This window comes from Solanum pennellii, chromosome 8, assembly GCF_001406875.1.
Source record: "Solanum pennellii chromosome 8, SPENNV200".
Classification (NCBI taxonomy): domain Eukaryota; kingdom Viridiplantae; phylum Streptophyta; class Magnoliopsida; order Solanales; family Solanaceae; genus Solanum; species Solanum pennellii.
This window is the reverse complement of record NC_028644.1, coordinates 2069606-2094750: the sequence shown is the minus strand read 5'-3', so window position 1 is coordinate 2094750 and position 25145 is coordinate 2069606. Positions and strand designations below refer to the sequence as shown.

The window sequence follows — 25145 nt, the reverse complement described above, 5'->3', positions numbered from 1 at the left end:
GGTATCATTAAAAGTTATAATGATATATACTCTTATAGTATTATTGACTAATGAATAGTTCTATAACGACAAGTCTTAATGATACCAATACAGTATATATACTCTTATAGTATCATTGACTAATGAGTAGTTTTTTAACAACAAACTTTAATGATACCAATATAATATATATATATATATATATATATATATATACTGATTTAGTATCAATTCAGCGAGATCATCAGCTTTAATGCTATTAATACGATATATATGATACTAATTTAGTATCAGTTAAGTGAAATAGTAAATGAATATATAGTGTAATTATTTATTATGATATGAATGTAATGGGATATATATTTATAATTATTTTACTTTTATAGGCATTTGCTTATTTTTCTTTTAAAAAAATATGGTAGTGTCAACTTGCTCCATATGCAATAGTCTCTTCGTTCTTTGAACCTTGCTAGCTTTTAGAAAATGACACTCCTCATATGAAAATTATTACTAATTAATATTTTAGTATAAGTCTTAAAAAGTACTCTTTTCGTTTTTTTATATATGTCATTTTTATTATAAATAGTTCGTTTATAATATTTGGTATTTTATAAAAAATAATGCATAAATTACAATATTTTATCCTTATAAGTTATTAGTCTTGAAAATATATATTTGACCAATAAAAAACGAAGAGTTGAGATCTTTCAAAATAAACAATTATAATAAAATGTTAGCCAATACAACCCTTTATTATAGCCCCAAAGTAAAGCAAATGCTACCCAACACAACCCTTTATTTATAACATGCATGGTGGAAAACAAAGAAATAAGCTATACGTAAAATTTACTAATTCAATATCAAAATTTTTATATTGATTCCATTTAACTTAGAATTAGCTGAAAATTATCGATAAATTTCATAACTAATCCCATATTGTACATTAATAGTAAAGGGAAGAATAAGGAAGGTTAGCAAAAGTTTAGGTATATTAATATTTTAATGAGCTCTTCTATATTATATAGTTGGAAAAATTAGGTCAAATGAACTAGGAGCTACTATTATAGTTGAGCTAAATTTTTAGTGTAAGGGAGTAATATGAAGGTTCATAAAGTAGCAAAAAATCCATGTAGGGTTAGCTAGGATTTGATTAAGAATTGGAGGTTGACAATTAGACACCTAATTAATTACCACATAAATATAGGTTCAAGATTGTGCAATATTTAAAAACTAAACTTTTATTTTGTTATTATTGTGCATTTATTTAAAATCAATGACAATTTGTGATGTTATTTGAGTTCTTATAAAAATCTTTGAATTATAACCTCTCATCATTACTAATACAAGATGTTAAAGTGAAAAATTTATAAGATAGCAAAAAATACAATAGTAAAAATGAAGAAATAGATCTCTTCAGGCTAAGACGCGGATATCTCGTTCTCTTTAAAGAGATTCAAGTCCACTGCATTAAATGTTTTCACTGGTCCAGCAGTACGTAATCCTCTTGACTTGTCCCCTCCAAGATACAATACAAACAACCTTCACAAAGCATAACTCAACAACTCTGCACAAAAGTTGAGTCCAAAGCTCCACAAAAAAGAACATGACCTCCTTTTTCAATTAATAAGAGCTCTCTTTTTGACTAAGTAACTCTTTCACTCTATATTTTTTCTTGTGTGTTGTGTGTTTCAAATCAAATAAAGACCATCACTATTTATACTAGAAGAAATCTTCCTAGCAATAAATAGGAAGATAAATGGCATAAAAATTACATAGGATAAAAAAAATAATGAAGGAATAATTAGGCCATTATGTTTCAAGGTATGCAACTGGGAATTGGAGAACACTTCAATATGACTTGAAATAAAAATATTAAAATGCTCTCCTAAACCAACACAAGAAAATTAGCTATTCACAAGATTTTTGTAGCTGAACAACAAAAATCTCATGCTAATTTTATTTAGCTACGAATTATATGAAAAATCATCTAAGTTAGGAACTATTTAGCTACAAATTATATGAAAATTTGAGCCATATATCTTTCTTCTTGAGTATATTGTATATATTATACCAATTGGGAAAAAGTTACATAAATTAACACACATATCAATAAAATGATCTTGATATCTTGTTAGAGTTTAGGGAATAGTAGAAACTTAACTATATAATCTTCGTACATAATTGTGATCATTTAATCATAAATCTTAAAAACAATCCACTAATTAATCACTACTCAACAAGTGGCTTAAGTTGACTTCTTTTTCCTTTGACATAAATTTCAACTTTTTCAAAATGTTCTAATAAAGCATTAATATATTCACATAATTGTGGCCATTTTAAGGAAATCAACAAAAAAAAAAAGATGGAATTTTTATGAATAATTCAATCCAATCAAGAGATTGCACCACTTTATTTAAAACATTATATTATTAAAAAGTTACATAAACATACAAACATATCAAAACCTTACCCTTTTAACCCCAAAATACTACCGACGACAACAACTACAACAACAATTACAACATGCATCAAGAACTTGCGGGTTCGCCCCCTGTCTCCCGCTTAAAATTTCTTATAAACCTATCACAAAAAGGCGCAACAACTTCTAGACGTTACTCGTTCATTTTTTTATTTTAGAATAGATTCCGCCCTTACTACTACAAGAACAACAATAACTACAACAACAAATACTACTACAACAACAACGACTACTACTACAACTACGACAACAACAACTACAACAACAAATACTACTACAACAACAAAATATTACTACTACTAGTACAACAACAATAGCTTAATAAGGAAGGACCCAATGAAACCCTAAAAGCAAAATTAGTTACCTTGTTCAACAAGAAAATAAATCATCCCCCAAAAGCATGCAATACTAGTAAGTAAGTATGTTTCTTCTTGCCCTATTCACCTATGTTTCTTCTTGCCCTATTCACCTTCCTCCTCAGATAACACAAAGTAGGATCCACTCTTCTCCTCCAAAACTCCGTCTCTCCAAAATGCTCGTCAATCTTCATGAAAATCCAATACAATGATTTCATTACATGAAGAACAAGACAACTGATTAACACGAGTGGTGTAACGTAGGGTGGTAACAAGAGGGAGATGGTGCTCGCTATAAAGAGGCATCGAAGCAAATTCACAAGAAATGGAACATAATAAGCAAGGTAGTTTTCATAGTGCCTTGTGTATTTCAGCTTGATCCAACGTACAATACAATACATTATAAAAGAAATTACCGCGATTCTAGTTATTATAGGATGTTGTTCAAACATGTTGGTCTCGTTGTATTTGAGCTGCAACAAGTTAAGGATCAATGACAAGAACGTAAAAATACCCATTATATGGTATGAAGAAGGGAGTATACTAGTGGAGGTTAGAGAAGTTAAAGAGAAGAACAAGAATGAATTAAAAAAAAAATAGGACTAAACCTTTTTATAATAATACTCTGTCGTATTTCATGACACTATTTGACTTGACATGATATTTGAGAAAAAAATAAAAAAATTTAAAATTCGTGATTTAGAATAATTTTAATGAAATATTTGATTGGATGTAAATTATTTTATTTCAAGTAAAAATAAAATTATAAAATTAATTTTTTTTTATTATAATAAATGACTCGTTTTTTAAACAGACTAAAATAAGCACATAGAGAAAAAAGAAATTAATTAGTGTCTCGATCGACAAATTAAGTGTCTAGGGTCCAATACCCCATTCTGGAAAAGGTTAAAATTGACCTTCCTTTCGTTCATCCAACCTAAAAAAACTTCATCCACATAAAAAAAAATTAAAAAAAAATGTGTAGAATGTAATAGAATTGGTGAATATTGATGGGGGATGGTTTTAAGATAGATTCTATGGTGGAATCAACCCTAATTTGAATACTTGAAATCATTGATTTGATGTAGGGGTCATAGAATTGTTATAGTGTCACGCTCCAAACTAGAGGACGCGTGACTGGCACTGGACATCCTATGCAATCGAGTTAGCCACTGAAACATGCCAATTGACTACACTGAAATATACATTTGATCATGTTCAATTCTGTTAAAAAAATATTATACGACAACTCATGTTCAATTTTACTTTTTTATTGAACTAAAATTCGATCAATAAATACTTTACTTTTTCAAAGAATAACTTTGTTATAATGTATTATACTTTTGTGCTCATTTAGTAAGATTATATGAATAATTGAGACAGTCTTGATAGTTTCCACTTATGAATTTTCTTTTCATGTTTGTGAACAAAAATAAAAAATAATAATCAAATTTCATGTCCAAACAAAACTTTAACTTCAGTTATTTCATCTCACATGACCAAACAAACCTTATTAGTAGTATTAGATATTGAAAATAATTTAGAAATAAATAATTAATACTAAAGGTAAAATATTAAAAATAAATTCTTCTTTTTTTTTCTTTTTAAATTTCATAACAAATCAAATAACACCATATAAATTAAAACGAAACTATATTAAAAAGGGAAAAAAATACAATTTTTTTTTCAATAATTAAAATAAGAAAAGTACAAGTTGACAACTGGTATTAACCACCAAACAGGCAATTATGATTTATGAAAGAAAAAAAAAATGCCACCTTTCCTTTCACTTTCCCTTTGTTTTCTTCTTTCTAAATCCAAATTCATTTTCTCTTCAATTTCCTTCTTACAAAATTCAGCCTTTATTTGTTTGCTCTGCCGTACGTTTAGGATTAATTTTTTTTAAAAAAAAAGGTATGTAATAGTACTCCTTTTTATATCGTAATTTATGTGACACATTTTGAATTGTTAAATATTTTATTTTTTGATTTGTAAATTCGGATATGGAATCTTTTATGATTGACCCTTTGTTTGATAATTTCAGATTCCAGTGATTTTATATGTTATTTTGTATGAATGTTTAATGAACCAATCTGCTACTATTACTTGTTTTAGGTTCTTGGATTCAGAAATCAGTATAAAGATTTGATTTTTGATTTTGTGGAGAAACAGGGCTAAACCCCTTTTCAATTCTTGGGATTTACCTTCTTTTTTTCACTTAAAAAGAGGATCTTTATGGGATTTCACAAGTTTGTAGTATTAGTTTGGCACAATTTTTGTACTGTAAGAAGCTGGAGGTAGCTTTAGTCTGGCCAGAATTGTCTTTTTATTTTATGTCTGCTTACACTTTACCCATTTCGAACCCTACTTATGTAATTACACCGGGTATGTTATGCTGCTAGAATCTGCGGGTAGTTTCTTATCCTTCGATTTCTATTACTATATAATGTCACTTGTAGTTTGACTATCACACTATTTTATTGTAGTTGTTGTTCCTTTTTTATTTCATGTTTTGCTTTGTCATGCTTTGTATATACTATCTGCTTTGATATGTTTTTCCTTGAGCAGAGGTCTATACGAAAAAACCTCCCTATCTCCCAACGTTGGGGTAAGGTTTACATACTATACCTTTCCCAGAAACCACTTGTGGGATTACACTGGGTATGTTGTTGTTGTATGCCAGTGGAATATATATAGAAGGCGTAATACATAAATGAATACTCAAACTTCGCCTCGATTGACAAAGTAACCACTCCAACATTGACAGTGCTTCCTTCCTTATTTTCTCCATTCTTTTGGTTTGTTTGTGTCATTTTGTTTCAAAATGATTTGGTTTCTTACAACAATACAAATACGTGAAGTGGAAACTTCTTAATTATTGGATGATTAGTTCCTGTCTCTGTTAATAGAAACTGATTAGAATTGGTTCTCAACAATTATTCATATGATTTATCTAGTCTGTCTGCCTTTGTGGCTTTTCTTTGTAATTGGTAATCAGTGATAGAGGGGAGTTCAACCCAAATAATCGGTTGTTGAAAGAGAAATAACTGTGAACTGATAGATACCTACATTAACAATGTATTTATATATGTCCTTTCACCTTTGCACTTGGATGTTTTGCTTAAATTAGTTTTTGTTTCTGCCTTGTAAATGATCCTAGAGTATCGCCTTTGTTCGTGGTTGAGTGTATTATACTTCACCTCAGTAAAGTACCTGACATTTTGTTTAAACTTAAATTCACAGATCTTCCTGTTTGAGTCTTGGAGCATATTGGAGGTATGAGATGGACTTCTTAGGCTGCCTAAGGGACTGAAATAGATATGCATTCTTTTAGCAACATGATGAAGATTAGGAAATTGTTGCGTAAAATAATTGCTATTCTGATGTTCAGAATTGACTGGAAGAAGCTGGTTTTCATTGGTGCTATTCTGACAGTATTTAGGATAATGTTTCAAATTTCTACACTTCCTTATCCTCTTACAGAATGGATCCTCTTCCCACCATCGGAGATTTCATCTTCCCGCTATTTGAATCATGAAAAGAACTTGAGGGAACTTCCAGCGAGTCAAGATATGCGGTTTAAACTTAGTCAGCATGCCCCCCTAGTTGTTTCACTCAACTCTACAGATAGACTGAACGAAACACAGCAGGTTCTGGAAAGACGAGAGCAAGTTTCGAGACAGCAGAAAAGTAGGAAGCATGTGAATGCTGTAGATAAAGTTATTTTCCCTTCTTCACCTGTTAGAAACATGTCCAACAATATGCTGGTAAGTTTTTCGTTGTGCTTATATTCCTTAAGATTATTACTGAACTCGTTCGCCTTATGACTTTCTTTTTTTTCACTGTATCAATTTTCCAGAGATACATAGCATCTTTGACTCCAGATGAGGCACTTGCATATGCCAAACGAGAGATTGAGAATGCCCCACTAGTTATGGATGATCAGGACTTGTATACTCCTCTATTCAAGAACGTATCCACTTTTAAGAGGTAGGTACTTGATTATATTTTTTAGGTAGCTTATTTTTCAGATGATTTATTATGATATGCTCTGATAAAGAATCGTGTTTATTATGCTTTGTCATAAAAAAGAAGAAGAGTCTTATTTATTATGATTATCACTTGATTCAGTTAGATTTATCCTAGATAAAATACTAGCTTTTTTTCACTAAACAACCATTGGTTGTTGAGGCCTTTTCTATTATGGATATCTTTTTCATTTTGTGTTTCAAAATTAGCTTTTTCTTTAAACACAATTAGGTTGACATTCCAGGAGCTATGAGTTGATGGAGCTTATACTCAAAGTTTACATTTACAAAGAAGGGAAAAGGCCGATTTTTCATCAACCTTATCTTAGAGGAATTTATTCATCCGAGGGATGGTTCATGAAGCTGATGGAGGATAGTCGTCAGTTTGTGACAAGGGATCCACAAAAGGCTCACCTGTTCTATCTGCCATATAGCGCGCGTCAGCTACAAAAGGCACGATATGTGGTAAACTCACATGATCTTAAGCCGTTATCAGTGTTCCTGCGGAACTACGTGAACATGCTAGCTTCAAAGTATCCTTTCTGGAACCGCACACGTGGGTCAGATCACTTTCTTGTTGCTTGCCATGATTGGGTATGCATCTGTATCGATATTGTCTGCTGAACTATGTATTACTTTCGCATTCTTCTTTGGACATAAAACTTTTAAATTTGCTATTACGCCTGGGGAATTGGACTTCCTTAAATATTAGAAAAGTGTAGGCTTATCTTAGTCGTAAGGGCACATCATGTGATGTGCGGATTAGACACATATCAAAGAATCAAACCTTGTCACAATCAAAAACCTAGTATTTAAGTGGAGTAGGGCAGATGAACATATCTATTATCCATGGAGTTTCGAACCGTGCATCAATGACCTTCGGACTGGGTGGGGTGGTTATAAGAAGAATTTTCCTGCATAAGAAACTACTCTCTCTGTCCCAATTTATGACACTCTTCCCTTTTTCGTCAGTCCCAAAAAGTTTGTCACCTTTCTATATTTATAAACAATATAACTGTAAAATTCTCATTTTACCTTTCCTGAGATGATTTATAATCTATGGCTTGTTTTAGACCACAAGTTTCATAAGTCGTTTTTTCCTTAAAACTTCGTGTCAGTCAAATAAAGGCACAAAGAAAATGGAACGGAGGGAGGAGTATATGGTACAAATAAGAAAACCTTTTTTTGCAATTATCATGTGTTGAACTCTTTTCTGGTTATGCATTTTCGATTGATGAGTATTTTTGCGTTTTCTTACTATATGTTTTAGCAAATTCTTACAGGGACCTTATACTCTAAAAGATCATGAGGAGCTGAGTAGAAACACTATAAAAGCTCTCTGCAATGCAGATATATCTGAAGGAATATTTGTTTCTGGGAAGGACGTTTCCCTTCCCGAGACCACTATAAGGAATCCCAGGAGGCCTCTTAGAAACCTTGGTGGGAAAAGAGTGTCACAGCGCCCGATTCTTGCCTTTTTCGCTGGAAATATGCATGGTCCAGTACGTCCCAAACTTCTCAAATATTGGAGGGACAAAGACGAATCCATAAGAATTTACGGGCCTCTACCCCATAGAGTCTCAAAAGTTATGTCTTATCCTGAACACATGAAATCAAGCAAGTACTGCCTTTGCCCGATGGGTTATGAAGTGAACAGCCCGAGGATTGTCGAGGCAATATATTATGAGTGTGTTCCGGTTATCATTGCTGATAATTTCGCCCTTCCGTTTATCGAAGTTTTAAACTGGACTGCTTTTTCTGTGGTTGTTTCTGAGAAAGATATTCCTAGGCTAAAGGAGATTTTATTAAGTATACCTCTGCGACGTTACCAGGCCATGCAAAATAATGTCAAGATGTTGCAGAAGCATTTTATTTGGAACTCAAAACCGACTCGATATGATCTGTTCCATATGATTTTGCATTCGATTTGGTTTAGCAGACTAAACCAGATTCAAGTATCACAGGTATCATAGTTTCTTGAGTTCTGGTTGTCAAGTATTGCAGATAATCATAATTCCTCGAGTTCTAGTTGTTCCAACTTGACTGTCTTCATGACCTCGAGAGTTTGTCCGTTTGGATTTGATATACAAAAACCTTTCAAGAGCTACAGCCGGTTTTGTTCTCTTAACTTGTGCACTTATATGCTTCTGCCACTTGGCTAGAAAAAGAAGACTAGCTGGCTGTAGAAGGCTGCCATTTTATAAAGGAATTTAGTCAGATTACCTCTGTTCCATGGATGAATTAAGCAATTTCTGATGGAAGAAACTGCTTTATACTTTGACAAAATCGTACGTTGCTTGCAGAAGACTAACTCAGATAATGCAGTTCGTATTCCAAGTCAAAATACCTGGCAGGTTTTCTCTTGATTATTATAGTTGTGGGATTCCACTGAATATGTTGTTCTTGTTGTATAGTTGAAGGGCAAAAGGAACGGTGGTTAAAACTTCTGTCCAAACATCATGGCTAGCATTTCACAGATTTCCAATATATTGAACTACTACTTGGAATGATCTCATGTTTGAGGAACAACACAAGAAAAGGAGGCCAGTCCATTGATATTCAAGCCAAGGTACAATCAAAATGATATAAGTGGAAATGAACTGCAAGGAAGAAGTGAAACGAAGGTATGTTGATGTTGACATGGTCGCGTGTATCTCTATGAATTTTTTTAAGTAACAGGTTATTTTGTGAAAGAAAGAAGAACTGAGGGAAAGATAAGTAGAGAAGAAGAAGAAAGATCAAGATATATTCAATGATATTCCTCCTTTACAAATAAACACGATGATCACACAACACAATTGAAACAAGAAATTACCCCATGTACAATCAAGCAATTAAAATACAAGCATCAGAAAACACAACCAGTACAAACAAGGAGCAGTTACATCACAGCAAACTCGACTGATCAACTTTAGCTCGAAATTCTGTCTTTCTGGTGCAAGAAGTTCCTTCCTCTGCCTTTTTAGTTCCCTGAATGAAGCAACAGAAAGTGAAGCTCTTGTTAACATTTGAATGGTACATTTATGCTTAGTGTCATTGACATATATGACAAATCTGAAAGTTAATTGGTATATCACCTGTCATCAGTTTTACTTCTTTAGGAAACAATGCTCTAAATTTGACTTGAAGTTGTTGTTATCCCATTTCAGTAGGTTCCACCATTCTGATGTTCCTTTTATTAGCCTGATCTTATTGGAGGTTTGAATAGAGAAAGGCAACTCCATTTCATAGCAATTGATCAGCTTAAGTTCCTCTATGTGTTCCCATGGCTTCCTCAATGTTCTTAATTTTGGTAATTCTTTCAACCATAACTTCTGAGCTAACAAGTGTAGTCTGACTTGAGCTGCATTGCAGCAGTAACTCTGTCAGCCAATGACAAAATGCAACTGATACTTCCTCCTTCTTCTGCTGCTGGTGTGAAATCACAAGAACAACTCTCTATGTGTAGTGATTTTACTCTACCACATCATGCATCTTCACATAATAATCCACATTGTGATCAGCTTCTTGTAGCAAGCAGGCATTGTGATTCATTCCCCTGTTGTAAGCTTCTTCATATGTGTCATGTACACCAAGGAACCCCTCTGCCCACCAACACTTTATGAGATCATCTGTTGAAATAGCCACGGGATGTAAGGAGCAATACAAGAAACAGCTTCGAATGTCACCTCTCTTATTCTTGACATGTTTGCTTCTTTGATTTAGAGTATAATTCATTATCCTGAGGTTTTTAAGATTCAAAACTCAACTTGATGACCTTGTAAACCTTATCTGTAACATCTTTGCTATGAGGTTCAGACATTCTAAGTGATTTCAAAGCATCTTCCCATAGCTCGACCTTTGTCTTCCCATAGCTCGACCTTTGTGGGAAGCCTTCTCGCAGATGATTTCTAGTCAGTGTGCCGCGAATGGCTTCTCGATGAATAAGCTGCGATTGCTCTTGTTGATACAGTTTCATTTTTTTAGAAATTAAAATGTTACCAAAAAAAGAAAGAGCTCATTCTTTTTTAAACAAACTAAAAAAAAGGAAAGGATGTCATTCTTTTTTAAACAGAGGTAGTATTACTTTCTATTTTTACCCTTTTGAATTATTGTCAAATTACTTTTTAAAATGATTAAAAGTAGATTATGATAACTATTCTCAATACTTCAAAACAATTAGGGTTGTTTGGAAGTCAACCCGGTAACTCGATTTGGTGTAATTAGTATATCTTGCTTGGTCATTTAATTTCTTTGTCAATAAGTAATTGAGTGTTATTGACGGGGTTAATTACACTCACCAAATCTCAGGGAGGGACTACGAATTGCCTAGTAATTACATGGTGTAGTTATAAGTTGATTATTTCTTGTTTCTATTTTTATTTTGTCATTTAGATCAAACTATTAGTGGTAGGGGTGTTTTTGGAAGAGATATTTTTAGACCAAACTATTAACTTGACATTTTTGTTCAATTTCACATAGTTTAACGATATTTTTGACAATTTTTTGGAAAAAAAATAATCCACGATCCTTGTGATATGTGATATATATCATATACTAACAAGGTATCATAGATTATTGATTCATTCCTTCAAGAATTAAAAATACTCCTCTCCAGTGTTCTCGAAAACGTTTTTGCGGTAAGTCTTAGGGCAGAGTGTACAAAAAACGCTCTGGGGCGTAAATTAAAAACGTAGATCCATAAGGCGTAAGTTTTAAAATTTGAGGTGTAAGTCCTAAACATAAAAACATTAGTCCTGGGCGTAAAAATGTACGTCCAAACATTTTTAATTTATTTTTTTAGTTTTTTTATTTTAGATCATATTTTTATTATTGGTGTAATGATATTCCTCAAATAATAATATAATATTTTTTTCTTCATTATTGATTATTAATTAAATCATAAATCATTGAAATGTTTATTTTTGCTTATTTTATTAGTAATAAAAGTATAAAATTGAATATACATGAGACTACGCCCGGTAGATTCATGGGACTTATGCCCCGTATCTCGAGGCTTACGCCTTGCCTCACGCCCCCGCCTTTTAAAACACTGCTCCTCACATTACTTAATTTCTTACAAAAGTATTTTATTAATGGAGGAGCATTTACCACCCAAACTTCTCACATTTTCTCATTTTTGACAATATTTTAAAATTTATTTCTTATTATTATACAAAAATGGATGTGTCAATATTTACTACTGCTTCATTTATTCATACTTTAATTGTGTTTATTACCATTATTCCTATAAATTTTGATGATTATAAGTTATAACTCCAAAATAACGCAACTTTTAGATGGAAACTATTTAGAATCAAATCTTGGACTGATTCGAACATACCGATGTATCATCGATGAAACCCCTTCATTTGATACAAAAAATAATACCCAAATTGATAAAAATGCATTTGAATAAAGGAGTATGAGGCTATGGGCAATACTAATAACATTTTGTAATCTTTTTTTTAGGCAGGTACACAACATATACTTCAACAACATACCCGCTGTAATCTTACATGTGGGGTTTGGGATGGGGAAGATTTACGCAGACCTTGTCCTTACCTTTGCGAGGTAGAGAGGTTGTGTCAGATAGACCCTCGGCTTATCTCTTTCAATCCTTCATAACATCAAATTGTGAAAGGTTTTTTTAATTTTCTTTCCACCAGACAAGAAAGAATCTCTCTTCCAAAACATCTGTAAACATTTCCTTTATGGATAATGTTTGGTGCCCAAGCCAACAAGCACCTCTACTATTTCACGAGTACCTAATACCTCCTACAAGCATATAAACCTCACAAAAATTAAAAGAACGAAAGAAATAAAGTAAAGAAGAGACGCGCTAAGTTGTAGACAGTAGTGCATACTAGTTCCTCAAGCATCTCTTCTCTCTACAGAAACGCTCATGTGAGTGTTAAACATGTCATGGAACAAGTGGTTTACTATCCCAGACCTCCCTTGCTCCAACTAAATCAGGGCGGTATCTCTTTGCTAACACTTCTACTAGTGCATCAAATGACTTGTTTTCATGTTGACTTATTTGACGCACCATCTCTTTCCATCTTTTTCGACATAAATCTCCATGCCTGTGGGAGAGAAGATTGTCCCAATCCACATCCTCTATGCAGCTTGCGTCTAGTTCAAAAAGGGCAGCAATTAAGCGATAGTCATCAGTATCTGCCCATTCACCTGCAACCACCATCGAGGATGTTAATTGTCTGTACCATTTATTGCAGCAATGATGGGAAATCCTGGTGGACAAATTGTCACTAATTGAACTCCAGCAAATATTATCCCGTAGCATCCCATGCCTAGATTTCCTTTCTTCAGAGAGCTTAAGTTGCAGATCGGTGTTTACTAAATCAAACAATTTCTGTACTTCCTCCTGATCCCACTGTCCTCTCTTCCGATTTTCCAGTTTTATCCTATCCCATGCATTTCCAACATGATCCGGATGTTTCCCAAGTTCGTTGGCCAAGAGGGTCCACTTATTCCCATGTGCTCCCTGGAACTTCCGAAGCATCCCATACTCTTCTTCAGTCCATTTACGCTTCTCTCCCATTCGAAACAAACGCTGTGCACGATGATAAACTGCTGTGAAAGGCCTGTATGGTATAGCCTTCCCTATCTCTTTCCAGCAGCCCCTTAGTTTAGGATAAGATTTGGAATTCAAAACCTTTTGCAACCCCTCATCCCCCAAATTATATACCTCTATGTATCTACAAACAGCATCTTTGACGATTTCATCTTCTTCCTGTGTGAAATATTTGCCAAGCAATAATTCTTGTTTGTTATTTTCATGCCTCTCATTGCTAGGATCACTGATTGGATGGAAAAACTGTACATTATCAGAAAATCTCACTCTTTTTTCAGTCTTTTCATTAGTAAGATTTTTCGAATTGTGCCCTAATTTTGTCTTTTTCATCTTTCTGATATTAGCATCATCTATTTGTCTATCTTCCGTCTCTTCTATGGCTGAAACATCACCTTGAATGACACCAGCCACGCTATCTACCTGTCCATCCTTTTTATTCTTATCCTTTTTCCTTTTCTTCCTCTTCATCTCATTTATAGCTGAAACATCACCTTGAATGACGCCAGTCGCGATATCTACCTGTCCATCCTCTTTATTCCTCTTATCCTTTTTCCTTTTCTTCCTCTTCATCTCATCTATAGCTAAAACATCACCCTGAATGACGCTAGCCACGACGTCTACCAGTCCATCCTCTCTTTTCTTCTTATCCTTTTTCCTTTTCTTCCTATTCACTTCGTCAGCTGAAACAACACCTTGAATGACACCAACCACGATATCTACCTGTCCATCTTTTCCCCTCTTATCTTTTTTCTTTTTCTTTTTCTTCCTCTTCACCTCATCTGTAAGATTTCCACCAGAGCCCTCGCCGAGAGTCTCAACGGCCTTGGTTTCATGAGTTCTGCTCGCACTTTCATGAGCAAGTGTTTTGGTGTCTAAACTAGCATCGTGCATCATAAGTATATCCTGCTCATTCTTCAACTTCTTTTTCTTTTTAAAAACATTTTCAACAGTATCCTCACACCCGTCTTTACTGTATTTCCCATGCTGTTTACCACCACCTCTTTCTTTCTTTATCTTGATGTAACTATCTTCACTTTCGCCAGGTGCTTGAGTTTCCATCTTTGTCTTATCCCTTTCTTTCCTGATCCCTGTAAAAGAGAGACTCTCTTCCTTGAAACATGAATCATGATCAACGTCCTTAACATCGCCCTTTGTCACTTCCGAATCATCAGTGACAACATTCTTTTTCCTATTCTTGGATTTCTTCTCCGACTTCATGAGCATATCAACCTTCTCATCTCCTTGGACAATGCCTTTTTTAGAAAATGTCACCTATGTGTCCTATTGCAATGCACCAAAACTGGATTCTCTGCAAAAGAGAAAAATAGAGAAAACGTATGATTAAGAGACAGAGTGATATAGATTAGCGCACACAATTTACCGCTCACACAATTAGATGGGACATTACACAGCTGCAGCTTAACGAGGACATGACCTTAAATAGGAGGATATGAAGGGCAAGGATCACAGTAGAAGATTAATAGCAGTATTAGTACTCTCCTACGATTCAAAGCTTCGATCTTATTATTACATGTTGTTTCCTTTTGCTACTGTTTCTTTTCTTCATTATTTTCACTAGTGTATATAAAGTTGGGAATCAAACAACGCAACTAAATATGAAAAATACCTCTTCTTACACTCCCTGGAAGTCGGAACAAGCTGCAAAACACAGCAATACTTATAATTTCAAAATGCAAACTCTCTTTCTTAACCTAAAAACATAATCATCTAGAACAGATAAGAAGAAATCACCCAGTACTTTCGTCTCTCTAGTGGATTTGAACGTGAGACCTTATGGTTCTCCACCTACATACGAAATAATAAACTATTCAGCATTATTCTTATACACCCTGCCAAACAACACTAAAGGTCATAAAATATTAGAACGAATACCATGAGAAACAAACTACAATACAGGTAATTCATCTTCATCTATCTAATCTTAGCAGATTATTCTCCTATACCCAAATGCAACAACGCAAGCTGACTCGAAAAACCATTATGATTAACTAAAGCTTAATAGCCAGTGAAAATTACTAGAAATCACAAAAAAAAAATCAAATTTTGCCAAATTTATCAAACCTGAATATGAAAATCACTGGCGAGCAGCAGTGAATGCGAAAATCCAATCAAATCCAAACGTAATTGATTTGTGAATTTTCAGTTTAAAGTACTGAAAATAAAATAAAATTAGGGATTTGGAAATTGGAATTTAGATCTGACTGGTGAAAAGAAGTCTTAAAGAGTTTCGGGTTAGAATTATGGGCCCAAACACTATTCAGGCCTTCCTATCCAATATATTGGGCCTAATACAAAGAGACCATAAATTTGAGCCCATTAAGTCGGCATTTAATTGTGTCATTCAAATGGATTGATCTTTAGTTTTCGTCTGTAATAAATCAAACTTATGTCTAGCGGAACTTAAGTTACTTAAGGGCGTAGACTAGAGCATAACTTGTGAGGTATTATGGTGTAAAAATATAAACTTATACCCCGTGTTAAAAGACCAATATAGAATAGGATAAAAGCGCAAATAACCCTTAATTCAGCAGAGTTAAGGTCGCTCTAACACTAGCTTATTTAGTCTAAATATGTGTTTTTAATTATTATTATTTTAAAAAAAAATGTTAGAGAGTTCGGATGTTTGGTTAGATTTTAACGGGGAAAATGTGTTTTTGAAAAGAAAAAAAAATAGTTTCGATAAGTACATCTTGAAAATCTAGTCAAGTATAAATTGTGGTTGTAAAATTAACAAAAATATTTTTCAAATTGATTAACTATAAATTAATTCTTATCCTCCAAAAGTATATTTTTTAAAAACTCGTCTAAAATATTTTTTAAAATACATAAATTTTGAACATTTTCAAAAAAAAAAATATCAAGTAAAATGAAAAACTTATCCCTCATCATCAATAAAATTGTCCATACAATTAAAAACATTATTGTCACAATCAAACTTATAAGATGGCCATTTAAAGTAAAGCATTACTATATATTGCATCATAACAATAATATACATGGTCTATTTCTAAGGTAGTCAATAAGTGGCTACAAATTAAAGATGTCAAATTAAAGAATACTAAGAATATAGTGTTATAACTTTTTAAGCATCAACTTGTTAATTGGCCTTCTATTTTTTTTTATTGGCTCTTTTATTATTGGGTATAAAAGAGATGATAATATTACTAATGAAAGCACTATTTTTCACTTTTTTTGCAAAACATAAGAGTATGGTACCCTATTTGGTATTTGGTACAACTATCCGATTTTGAGATCATCATTTAAGACAAGTATATATTGCGTAATATAAAAATTTATCATATTATCTATTTCGAATTAATTTCATATATGCAATGTCAGAAGTTAAATTTTAGATAAAATATTTAAAGTTATATTACTAAAGTTTTAGACATAAAGTCCTTTTGTTCTCTAAACTTTAGGCAAAAATTCATGAACATCACTTATATTGAACATTAGATATTTATCAATTCTAATGTCCAAACATGTGATGTTTAAAGTCGTTCTAAAATGAATAAACTTACAAAAAAATAAATGAGTACATATTGATTACATAACAATGTTTCAGTAACATGTGAAAATTATTTGTTTGGTAACAGTTTTAGGCTTTCGACTAATTCAGATCCTCATCATTTAACATAAGAGGATATTATTTTGCTACTCTAAAGACTTAAACTCGAAAACTTTGGTTTTTGAAAGTTAAATCGTATGAATTTTGTAAAGCTTTAAGCTATGTAGCTTTTTATTATTATTATATTAATATGAAAAGGATTGTAATTTATAGTATATTTTGTATTGTTTTTAAATTTTTAAATTATTAAATTAATCTAACTGACTCAAAAATTATAACACGTAAAAATGAACGGAGAGAGCTAGTATCATTTTGGAACTTCCTACCTTTCCACTAAACTATTTGAAAGGTAAAAAGTAGTAAGCATTGATTGATTGAACTTGTCAATATCATATTTCATCACCAACTTTATATGGATTAAAATGGAAGGCTTTTGAGTTGAATTATAATTGTGATATGGAAAAAGTAAAATTGACAATTTCTTGATGCAAAAATTAGGTCATAGTATAGTAAGCCAAAAAAATAAAGATTTTAGTGCCAAAAAATACACACAAAGGTAAAAAAAAATATGGTATTTTATTTTGATAAATAAAGATTATGTCATTGTGACATAAACAAAAAAAACAAAACAAAAAGGTAAACGAAAAAAGTGGTCAAATTTTCCTAAAGTCGAATATTTCTTCCCCCTTTCTTTATTAAGTTCTTCGTATCTTTTTTTTAATCATTCGGAGTTTAATTGATTGATTTTATATCGGAAAGTTTCATATATATTTTTTATTAAAAATCATTCTACTTTTAGAGCTTGAACTCGAGAATTTTTTTTAGGGCAACTTTCACATATATCAAACATAAAATTCATATTTGTATGCTATAGCAAAGTTTGCATAATTGCACTCCATAGCAAACATATAAATGTATAATTCGCTATACATATACAATTAAAGTGAATTGTATAAAATGAAGTGTATAAAACGAGAAAGAGAAAGAGACTTGGGCAGAGAATTGTATAAAACGAAGTGTATAAGATGAATTGTATGTGTAATTATAAGTGTATCTAACGATTATATGCAATTTGAATTTGTATAAAATGAGGAAGAGAGAAAGATAAAAGAGATTTGGGCAGGAAATATACAATTGAATCGAATCGTATAAAACGAAAAAGAGAGAAACTATATACAATTAAAATTTGTATAAAACAAGAAAGAGAGAAAGGCAAAAGCTAACCAAAAATATATGTATTTATACAGTTTCCTCTCGCTTTATACAAACACAAACGCATTTTATACTTTTGTGTTTGTATAAGGAAATATACTAATTTAAGAAAAATCGAATTTGGAGAGAGATTTTAGGAAAAATTGAAAGAAATTGGAAGAGTAAAAATAACTAACAGATTTGTATTAAGATAGAGGGTGGGCCACAACCAATTAAAAATACTTGATTTGGAAGAAATTTTAGGGATAACTAAAGAAAATGGGAGAGAAAAGATAGTGAATGAATTTGAATAAAAATAAATCTTCCGCTTGATGAGCGGGTCCGAACCAAATGGCAAAATTTGTGCAAATTTGCTACGGAGTACAAATGTTTCAAACAGTAGCTATAGGATTTATTTTAATTTAAATGTTTGCTATTATGTACAATTTTCCCCTTTTTTTTTTATCAAAGATAGGGGGAAAAAATGGAAACTAGTGATGGAGCTAAAATATTTATTAAGAAAAAAAATTAAAATATCAAAAAAGAATAAAATAAATACACAGATAGAAATCAAAGATATTCAATATATACATTATATAAACTAAAAAATAATTATTATATATATATATAAAATACAATTTTTTCAGCAAGAGATTTGTGTATTGAAATGCAATTTTTTTAAATGTAATTATGATATTGCAATATACAGTTTGCAACATTTAGCTATCACGCAATTTTCGTATCAATCTAGTCGAACCAAACTTTTAACTTTTTTTATTATATAAATTACTTATGAATTCGCAAATTTTTGTTTTTAAATCTAAATTTAATATGAAAAATGAGATTAAATTAAAAAATATCTACGCATCGATAATAAAATTCACATTTAGTATTAAAATTGAGAATATAGATCGATACGTCTCCAACTTACTCTTCAATGATATTTAAAAGCAATTATTTCGGGTCTAATAGCTTATTAGCATTAGTGAGGACAAAATTGTAATTTAACAAGGCCGCGGCATAAATGCATATTTCACAAATATTCCTCCTTTTAATCACACGTGCAGTCCTCTAATTGGGGAAAATGATTAATTAAGGAATCAGTACTATTATTATTAACAAGATTATGAAGTTTCTCTTTGATCGATTCGAGCAAATCCGATTAACATTATTATTAATAAGATTATGAAGTTTCTCTTCGATCTTTACGAGTCTATCGATTCGAACAAATCCGATTAACGAGCTTAATCACATGTTTACCAGCTAAGCTAATCACATGGGCCAGATATGTAAGGCCCACTAGTAACACGAATATCCATGCAAAGCTGGCCCATGATACAGTCCACTAACTCTTTTTCTTGGCAATCGTTGCACATGCACCATTGCACGTGTGGGAATCTTTTGAATGAATAATTTTGTAATGTCGGGGCAAAGTTAGATCGGTGCAAGGGGTTCATTAATACAATTTCGATGAATAATTATATATGTGTGTGTGCACGTATTCTAAATTTCGTGAAAATTCAAATGTATAAATACGTAAATGAGTTTTGTTTTAAAGCTAATATTACAATAAAATCTCTTTTTAACTTTCTCTGAGTTTTTTTTAAACGAAAAGAAATAAGGAAAAGAGAGAATTACAAGATAGGTAATCGAACTTTAGTTAATATAGTATTAGAAAAATTTAAATATCAACTAACTGGGTTATTAATTTTTTTTAAAAAAAATCTCTTAATAATTAGAAAAAATGAACGGAAAAAATATTACTCTTTCGATTTCAATTTCTAATATAGCTCTTTTTCTAATTTGTTGGAAAATATTATTTCCGTAATTTCATATTAGAATAATACTAGTAATAAGAATATTATGGGTTGACCGTTGAACACATCTACAAATGAAACTAAGTCATTTTGATTTGGGATGCACGTGTGGGTACACGTGTGTTTTGTTGTACTGTAGTTTATGTGCCACGTAAGAAGCACATGATATCGACATCAACCATAAAATTAACGTTAAAATGAAAGTTCAGATCGTCAATCAATTAAGTTATTAAGATTTCTAATACTGATCATTGAATCATGCAACTTGATCAAAAATAATTTTTTATTGGCTCAAGACACTCATATCTCTTTAGATTTATTTGTAAATTTTATTTTGACACTCAAAAAATAATAATATATCTTAATTAAACATCAGGTCGAGCTCATGATAGAGTATTTTTATTAGATACCTTATTCAAATTATAAATTACTTTTTTTACATGCATTCATGCTTTAGTAGGTAATAAAGTTAGTTAAATACATAAATATGTTATCTTCACTAATTATACAAATCGATTTCCATTCAAAAATATACGAAGTTTTACAATTTATTTAGATGAATATGTATAATTAAAGAGAATCATATTCTAAGTAGCTAACTTATAAACATTTGAGAACATGCGCAAAATAAATAAAATTTAGAATTTATAATAGATTTCTTTTTTATTCTCGAGTCTTAAATCTAAACTCTTTAATTAATTAAGAAAAAGACTATTAATTTGAATTGGCATTATATTTTCTATTATATTAATCCAAGTAAATTTAAAATCATGATGTTTTTACTTTTCGAAACTTAATTAGATGGTCCCTAATTATATGATAATTGCTTAAAAAAGGTTAGCCAAGTTGAGGAATTAATGATGTAGTTGTAAGACAACTAAAACACAATGATTAGACACAATTAAAGATTTGTTGAATAATTAGAATCTACTAGCTCTCTTTTGTTAGGAGTCTTCAAGTTTGATTACTTATGTTATAATCATCCTGTATTTAAGATAAAGATAATTAATTTGAATTCGTATTATATTTTCTTTTTTGCTTCTATTATATATATCACATTTTTAGGGGTGTTTTTTTTTTCTTCGAATCATGTTTACGCGAAAAATTTATGCATCAAATTGTCTTTCCTTTATAATTTTAAAAAAATATATGATAATTGTACAGAATTGAATAATCATTTTGAAATTATCCTTTAATTTTGGTGCCAGGCAACTAAACTATTAATTATTGGGTATCCACGAATGGTTAAATTAAGTTTGAAATTATAAAGAAGACAGACACTTATATTTTATTAGTTTCCATTTATTTATAACCATAGAAATCATAATCATCATTAAATAATTAGTTATGTGGAACTTTTAAAAAATAGGATTAATAATGATTAGATCATGTTTATCGGCTCCTTGTTTAACTTCTTGTGGACAGTCCTCAGACAACATAATTTTTTTTTAAGGACAAAAAAATATAAAAAGAGGGAAACATCATAGACCTTTCTAAAATTAAAATAAAAATCCATCAAGTCTCAATTTAAAAAAAAAATCATTAAAAAAAAATAATCTAAAGAGAAGAAGAATTTTTTTTCTTCCACCCGATTTTTGGAGTCTATCATAAAATTTCGATTAAATTTGAATCGCACACCCATATGAGGTTGATAGTCTCTCAACATAATTTTTCCATACTCAAAGTCGAGACCTCTGATTAAAAGTGAAATAATGTCATAACTATACCACAATTCGTGTTGGTGAAGAGACGATTGTTGATTAGAGTTAAATTTAATATTATAGTCTGCCTCAATTATCATACAATTTATTGATGTTATTATTTTATTTTCTTCATTATTTTTTATACGATTTCTTCATTATTGTATTTTATTCTTTTCTTATTAATATTGATATGTTTTATTTGAACTCAAGATTTATCCGAAAAAAAACATTTTTACATACGTAAATCATTTATTACAATTTCTCAAATTAGATTTATTATTAAATATCAAATATAATGATGAATATTTATCTCAAATAATATTTCTAAAAAAAAACATAAAAATTCAAATTTAAAAAAGTATATTTACACTTCATATCATTATATATTTATTCATATAATTTTTGAAAAATATGAAATTACACCCTATGATGTGGATTAATGAAATTCAATTAACGTAAAATTATATATCTAAACGCTGATTTCATTTTATAATATTATATCGTTATAGTGGAAGAAGAGTTCAAATGATTGTATAAAGATGTCATGTCGGGTAAACAACCGACAACACGCACGTGCTTTAATGTTTCATGGGACCCACCCGCACGAACAATACAACCATTTATTTTATTTTTTTTAAAAAAGTTATCGACATTATTAAGAATTAAGAATAATGTTTAAATAAACAAAAAATTTAGTTAGAATTTTTTAATAAAATAACGTAGGTAAAATATTTCAAAATTATTTTCACACTTCTTGAAACAATCACCACCGTTATATTCCACTAATTTTTCATTGAGCCAAAAGTAAGTGTACATTTTGAATAAATTAACATTTTTTGTCTAGGTTCAATTGGTCTATAGTGGTCCACTTGTTACATTTGGTCCTACATTAAACTCAATTAATCAATAATGTAATTATTTCAAATAGACTTTTACAACATATAGGTACATGGTTCTTTAATATTTTGATTTTAGACCATTATTCGTTATCATTAAGAAGCTGTGGTAGAATGAATATAATATCTTTATTTTAGTTAATTTTGAGATAATGCACAAGTATTCTTTCAATCTAAATTTGAAATTTCAGAGACACATTTATACTATACTAAGGTCCTATTACCTTTTTGAACTTATTTTATTAATAATTTCTACCCCTTTTCGGCCTACGTGACACTATCTTGTGGCCCAATGTTGATTGACTTTTTTTTTTCAAGTTAGTGCCATGTATACCAAAAAGAGGTAGTAAATTACTTATAAAATAAGTTAAGGGGGTAATAGGACCTTAGTATAGTATAATTGTCTTTGAGATTTCGAGCATAGGTTGAAGGAGTACTTGTGCATATTCTCTAAAAAAAATTATTGTAATCATTATATTTTTATGCGTTTGAAATATCCTTATGTATTATTATTTAAAAAATCACTATTTTCTCATTGAAACTTCTTTGTGAATAATGTTCATTAATTATTTGCACAAGTATTCTGTTTGTATCAGTAATATATAGAAGAAAAAAATTTAATGACTATTCTCAGTATTATAATAAAAATATGTTTTTTTACGCATATTGGTGAGCTGATTTGGTGGGAATAAAAAACATAGTTATATTTTATAACATAAATCATTTGTTAATTTGCAATGAAAAAAATCCTCTACCTCTAATAGTGTATAGACTTACCAATACAATAAATTTGATGTAATATGTAATTTTCCTTTTCATTATTGAGTTTCTTTTGAATTATTATTTAACTTCAGTTATATGACATAAATTCAAATTAATCAAATCACAATTTTTTTATTAATATACAAACTAAAAAAATAGGTAGTGACTCATCACTCATCAATTTATTCAATGAATAATGATTTTCGTTCCAAAAAAGAATAATGATTTCAATGACATACTTTTGATCAAAATTGTCAATGAATTATACAAGATAAAAATTAATTCAAATTTCAATGGCTTCTCCAATTCTTCCTTTATTTCATTTTTTATGTGAAAAATTTCGAGGTTTATATCAGTATTAAAGTATCTAATTTTTTTTTATGTAATGGTAAGTATAAATTCTTCAAAATTCTAAACTAAATTAAATTTGAATAATAGAAATGAAATAGTATAATTATTGTGAAAGATAAAATTGTTTGACCTCTTAAATATTAATGATGTTATATAAAAATAAAATTGAAGGAGTAAAACTATAATTATATGCGACTTAAATAATTAAAAAGTTCAACTATTTGATTAGCTTATAGAAAAAATGCATATTTTTTCACATAGAAATGCATAACTTTTATATGATGTTGACATTAATGTCATTTGACAAAATTATCCTAAGGTGGTGTATTTTTTAATTAGAAAGTAAAGTACTACAATAATCCACCCCCTACCCCACACTTTGATTTTTTTTTTCGAAACGATTTTTACTATTTATTTTCTAGACTAGAAAAATTAGGTGACGATAAGAACAATGTATTCGGTATAATTTTATAGATAGGATTTAAAGATGGTGATAATCAATGAGTATACCGCCTTAAATCTACAGTGTGAGGACAAAGAAGTTATTTCTGATACATGATCCTTAACTGAAATAAAATTTGGTCAGAAATTAATACAAAAAGACTTCTAACAGAAAAATCATTTCGATCCAATTTATTCTTAGAGTCAAGTAATTTTTTTTGTTAAAAATGTCATGATAACGATAAGAAGGAAAATAACATGCACTAATATTGAAGAATAAGATAATAGAATAATAATAATAATTTAATAATAGAAATCAAATTAAAACATAACCTTTAAAATGTGATTTTAATGCACAAACAATTAAGGCTATGAATATGACTTCTTGTCTATTCCATTAGTTCCTCATTTATTTTTGCATAAAGATAAGAGGGGCCAATATTATTCAAGTGGGCAAAATATGGAGAAAAAACTCAAGTGTTTGTTGCAATCATGTATGATATGATTTGATGCTTGCCTAATATATGTCTCTTATGCCATTAAAGTTGAGATCTATGGTTTTGCCAATAATTCAAATTTTATATATTTATGATTAGTAAAATATTTATACGATTACACCGCTTATTAATAGGTAAATAATAGTTACCTATTACTATTCGATATAAGGTGAATATGACCTTTGTAGAGGACAAAATAAGAAAAATGATCGAACTTGAGTTCATTCATGTATAAAAAGAGAAGAGATGCAAATGTCTCGCTTAGAAACGATTTGTGAGGGGTTATGTTGGTTGTAGTGGGCTTGAGAAGGAATATAGATAGACCTAAGATGTATTTTGGGGTGAGGTAATGTGTCAGAATATAACGTCTTTTCAAATTATCGAAAGCATGACTCGTGATATTAGATATATTTCTTTCCCATCCACAAAGTATTGGTATTCATTTTCCCTTTTATCTTTAGATTATTATTACTATTTGTTAT

The 25145-nt window shown here is 30.5% G+C and overlaps 2 protein-coding genes across 7 annotated transcripts; one reads left to right on the top strand and one right to left on the bottom strand.

Annotated features, from left to right (window-relative positions):
• The first annotated feature begins 4572 nt into the window (after positions 1 to 4572).
• On the top strand, positions 4573 to 10646 carry LOC107028726 (probable glycosyltransferase At5g25310). 3 transcript variants are annotated; one of them, XR_001457871.2, is made up of 6 exons: positions 4573 to 4728; positions 6058 to 6581; positions 6674 to 6804; positions 7088 to 7436; positions 8126 to 9166; positions 9257 to 10646. XR_001457871.2 is itself a non-coding variant. In XM_015229903.2 (5 exons), exons 2-5 carry the CDS (start codon positions 6135 to 6137, stop codon positions 8813 to 8815), a joined length of 1617 nt encoding a protein of 538 aa, XP_015085389.1. In that variant the 5' UTR covers positions 4573 to 4728; positions 6058 to 6134; the 3' UTR covers positions 8816 to 10646. The 3 variants fall into 3 exon arrangements, 2 of the variants coding, with proteins under 2 accessions (XP_015085389.1, XP_027774885.1); XM_015229903.2 differs by having other exon boundaries at positions 8126 to 10646; XM_027919084.1 differs by lacking the exon at positions 4573 to 4728 and adding an exon at positions 4798 to 5225 and having other exon boundaries at positions 8126 to 10646.
• A 1546-nt stretch (positions 10647 to 12192) lies between these two features.
• On the bottom strand, positions 12193 to 15613 carry LOC107028977. Of its 4 annotated transcripts, none has more exons than XR_001457904.2 (4): positions 15499 to 15613; positions 15044 to 15222; positions 12689 to 14725; positions 12193 to 12599 (listed from the first exon to the last, which is right to left on the bottom strand). XR_001457904.2 is itself a non-coding variant. In XM_015230244.2 (4 exons), the coding sequence occupies exon 4, from the start codon at positions 14638 to 14640 to the stop codon at positions 12745 to 12747; it is 1896 nt and encodes a 631-aa protein (XP_015085730.1). In that variant the 5' UTR covers positions 14641 to 14725; positions 15044 to 15075; positions 15169 to 15222; positions 15499 to 15613; the 3' UTR covers positions 12193 to 12744. The 4 variants fall into 4 exon arrangements, 3 of the variants coding, with proteins under 3 accessions (XP_015085730.1, XP_015085729.1, XP_015085731.1); XM_015230244.2 differs by having other exon boundaries at positions 12193 to 14725; positions 15044 to 15075; positions 15169 to 15222; XM_015230243.2 differs by having other exon boundaries at positions 12193 to 14725; positions 15044 to 15075; positions 15176 to 15222.
• Between the last annotated feature and the right edge of the window lie 9532 nt (positions 15614 to 25145).

Coding starts and splice junctions, on each gene's coding strand:
- LOC107028977 (XM_015230244.2), bottom strand. CDS start 14,640: ATGCTCATGAAGTCGGAGAAGAAATCCAAGAATAGGAAAAAGAATGTT.
- LOC107028726 (XM_015229903.2), top strand. CDS start 6,135: ATGCATTCTTTTAGCAACATGATGAAGATTAGGAAATTGTTGCGTAAA. Junction 6,582..6,673: donor ACATGTCCAACAATATGCTG/GTAAGTTTTTCG, acceptor TCAATTTTCCAG/AGATACATAGCATCTTTGAC. Junction 6,805..7,087: donor AACGTATCCACTTTTAAGAG/GTAGGTACTTGA, acceptor TTGACATTCCAG/GAGCTATGAGTTGATGGAGC.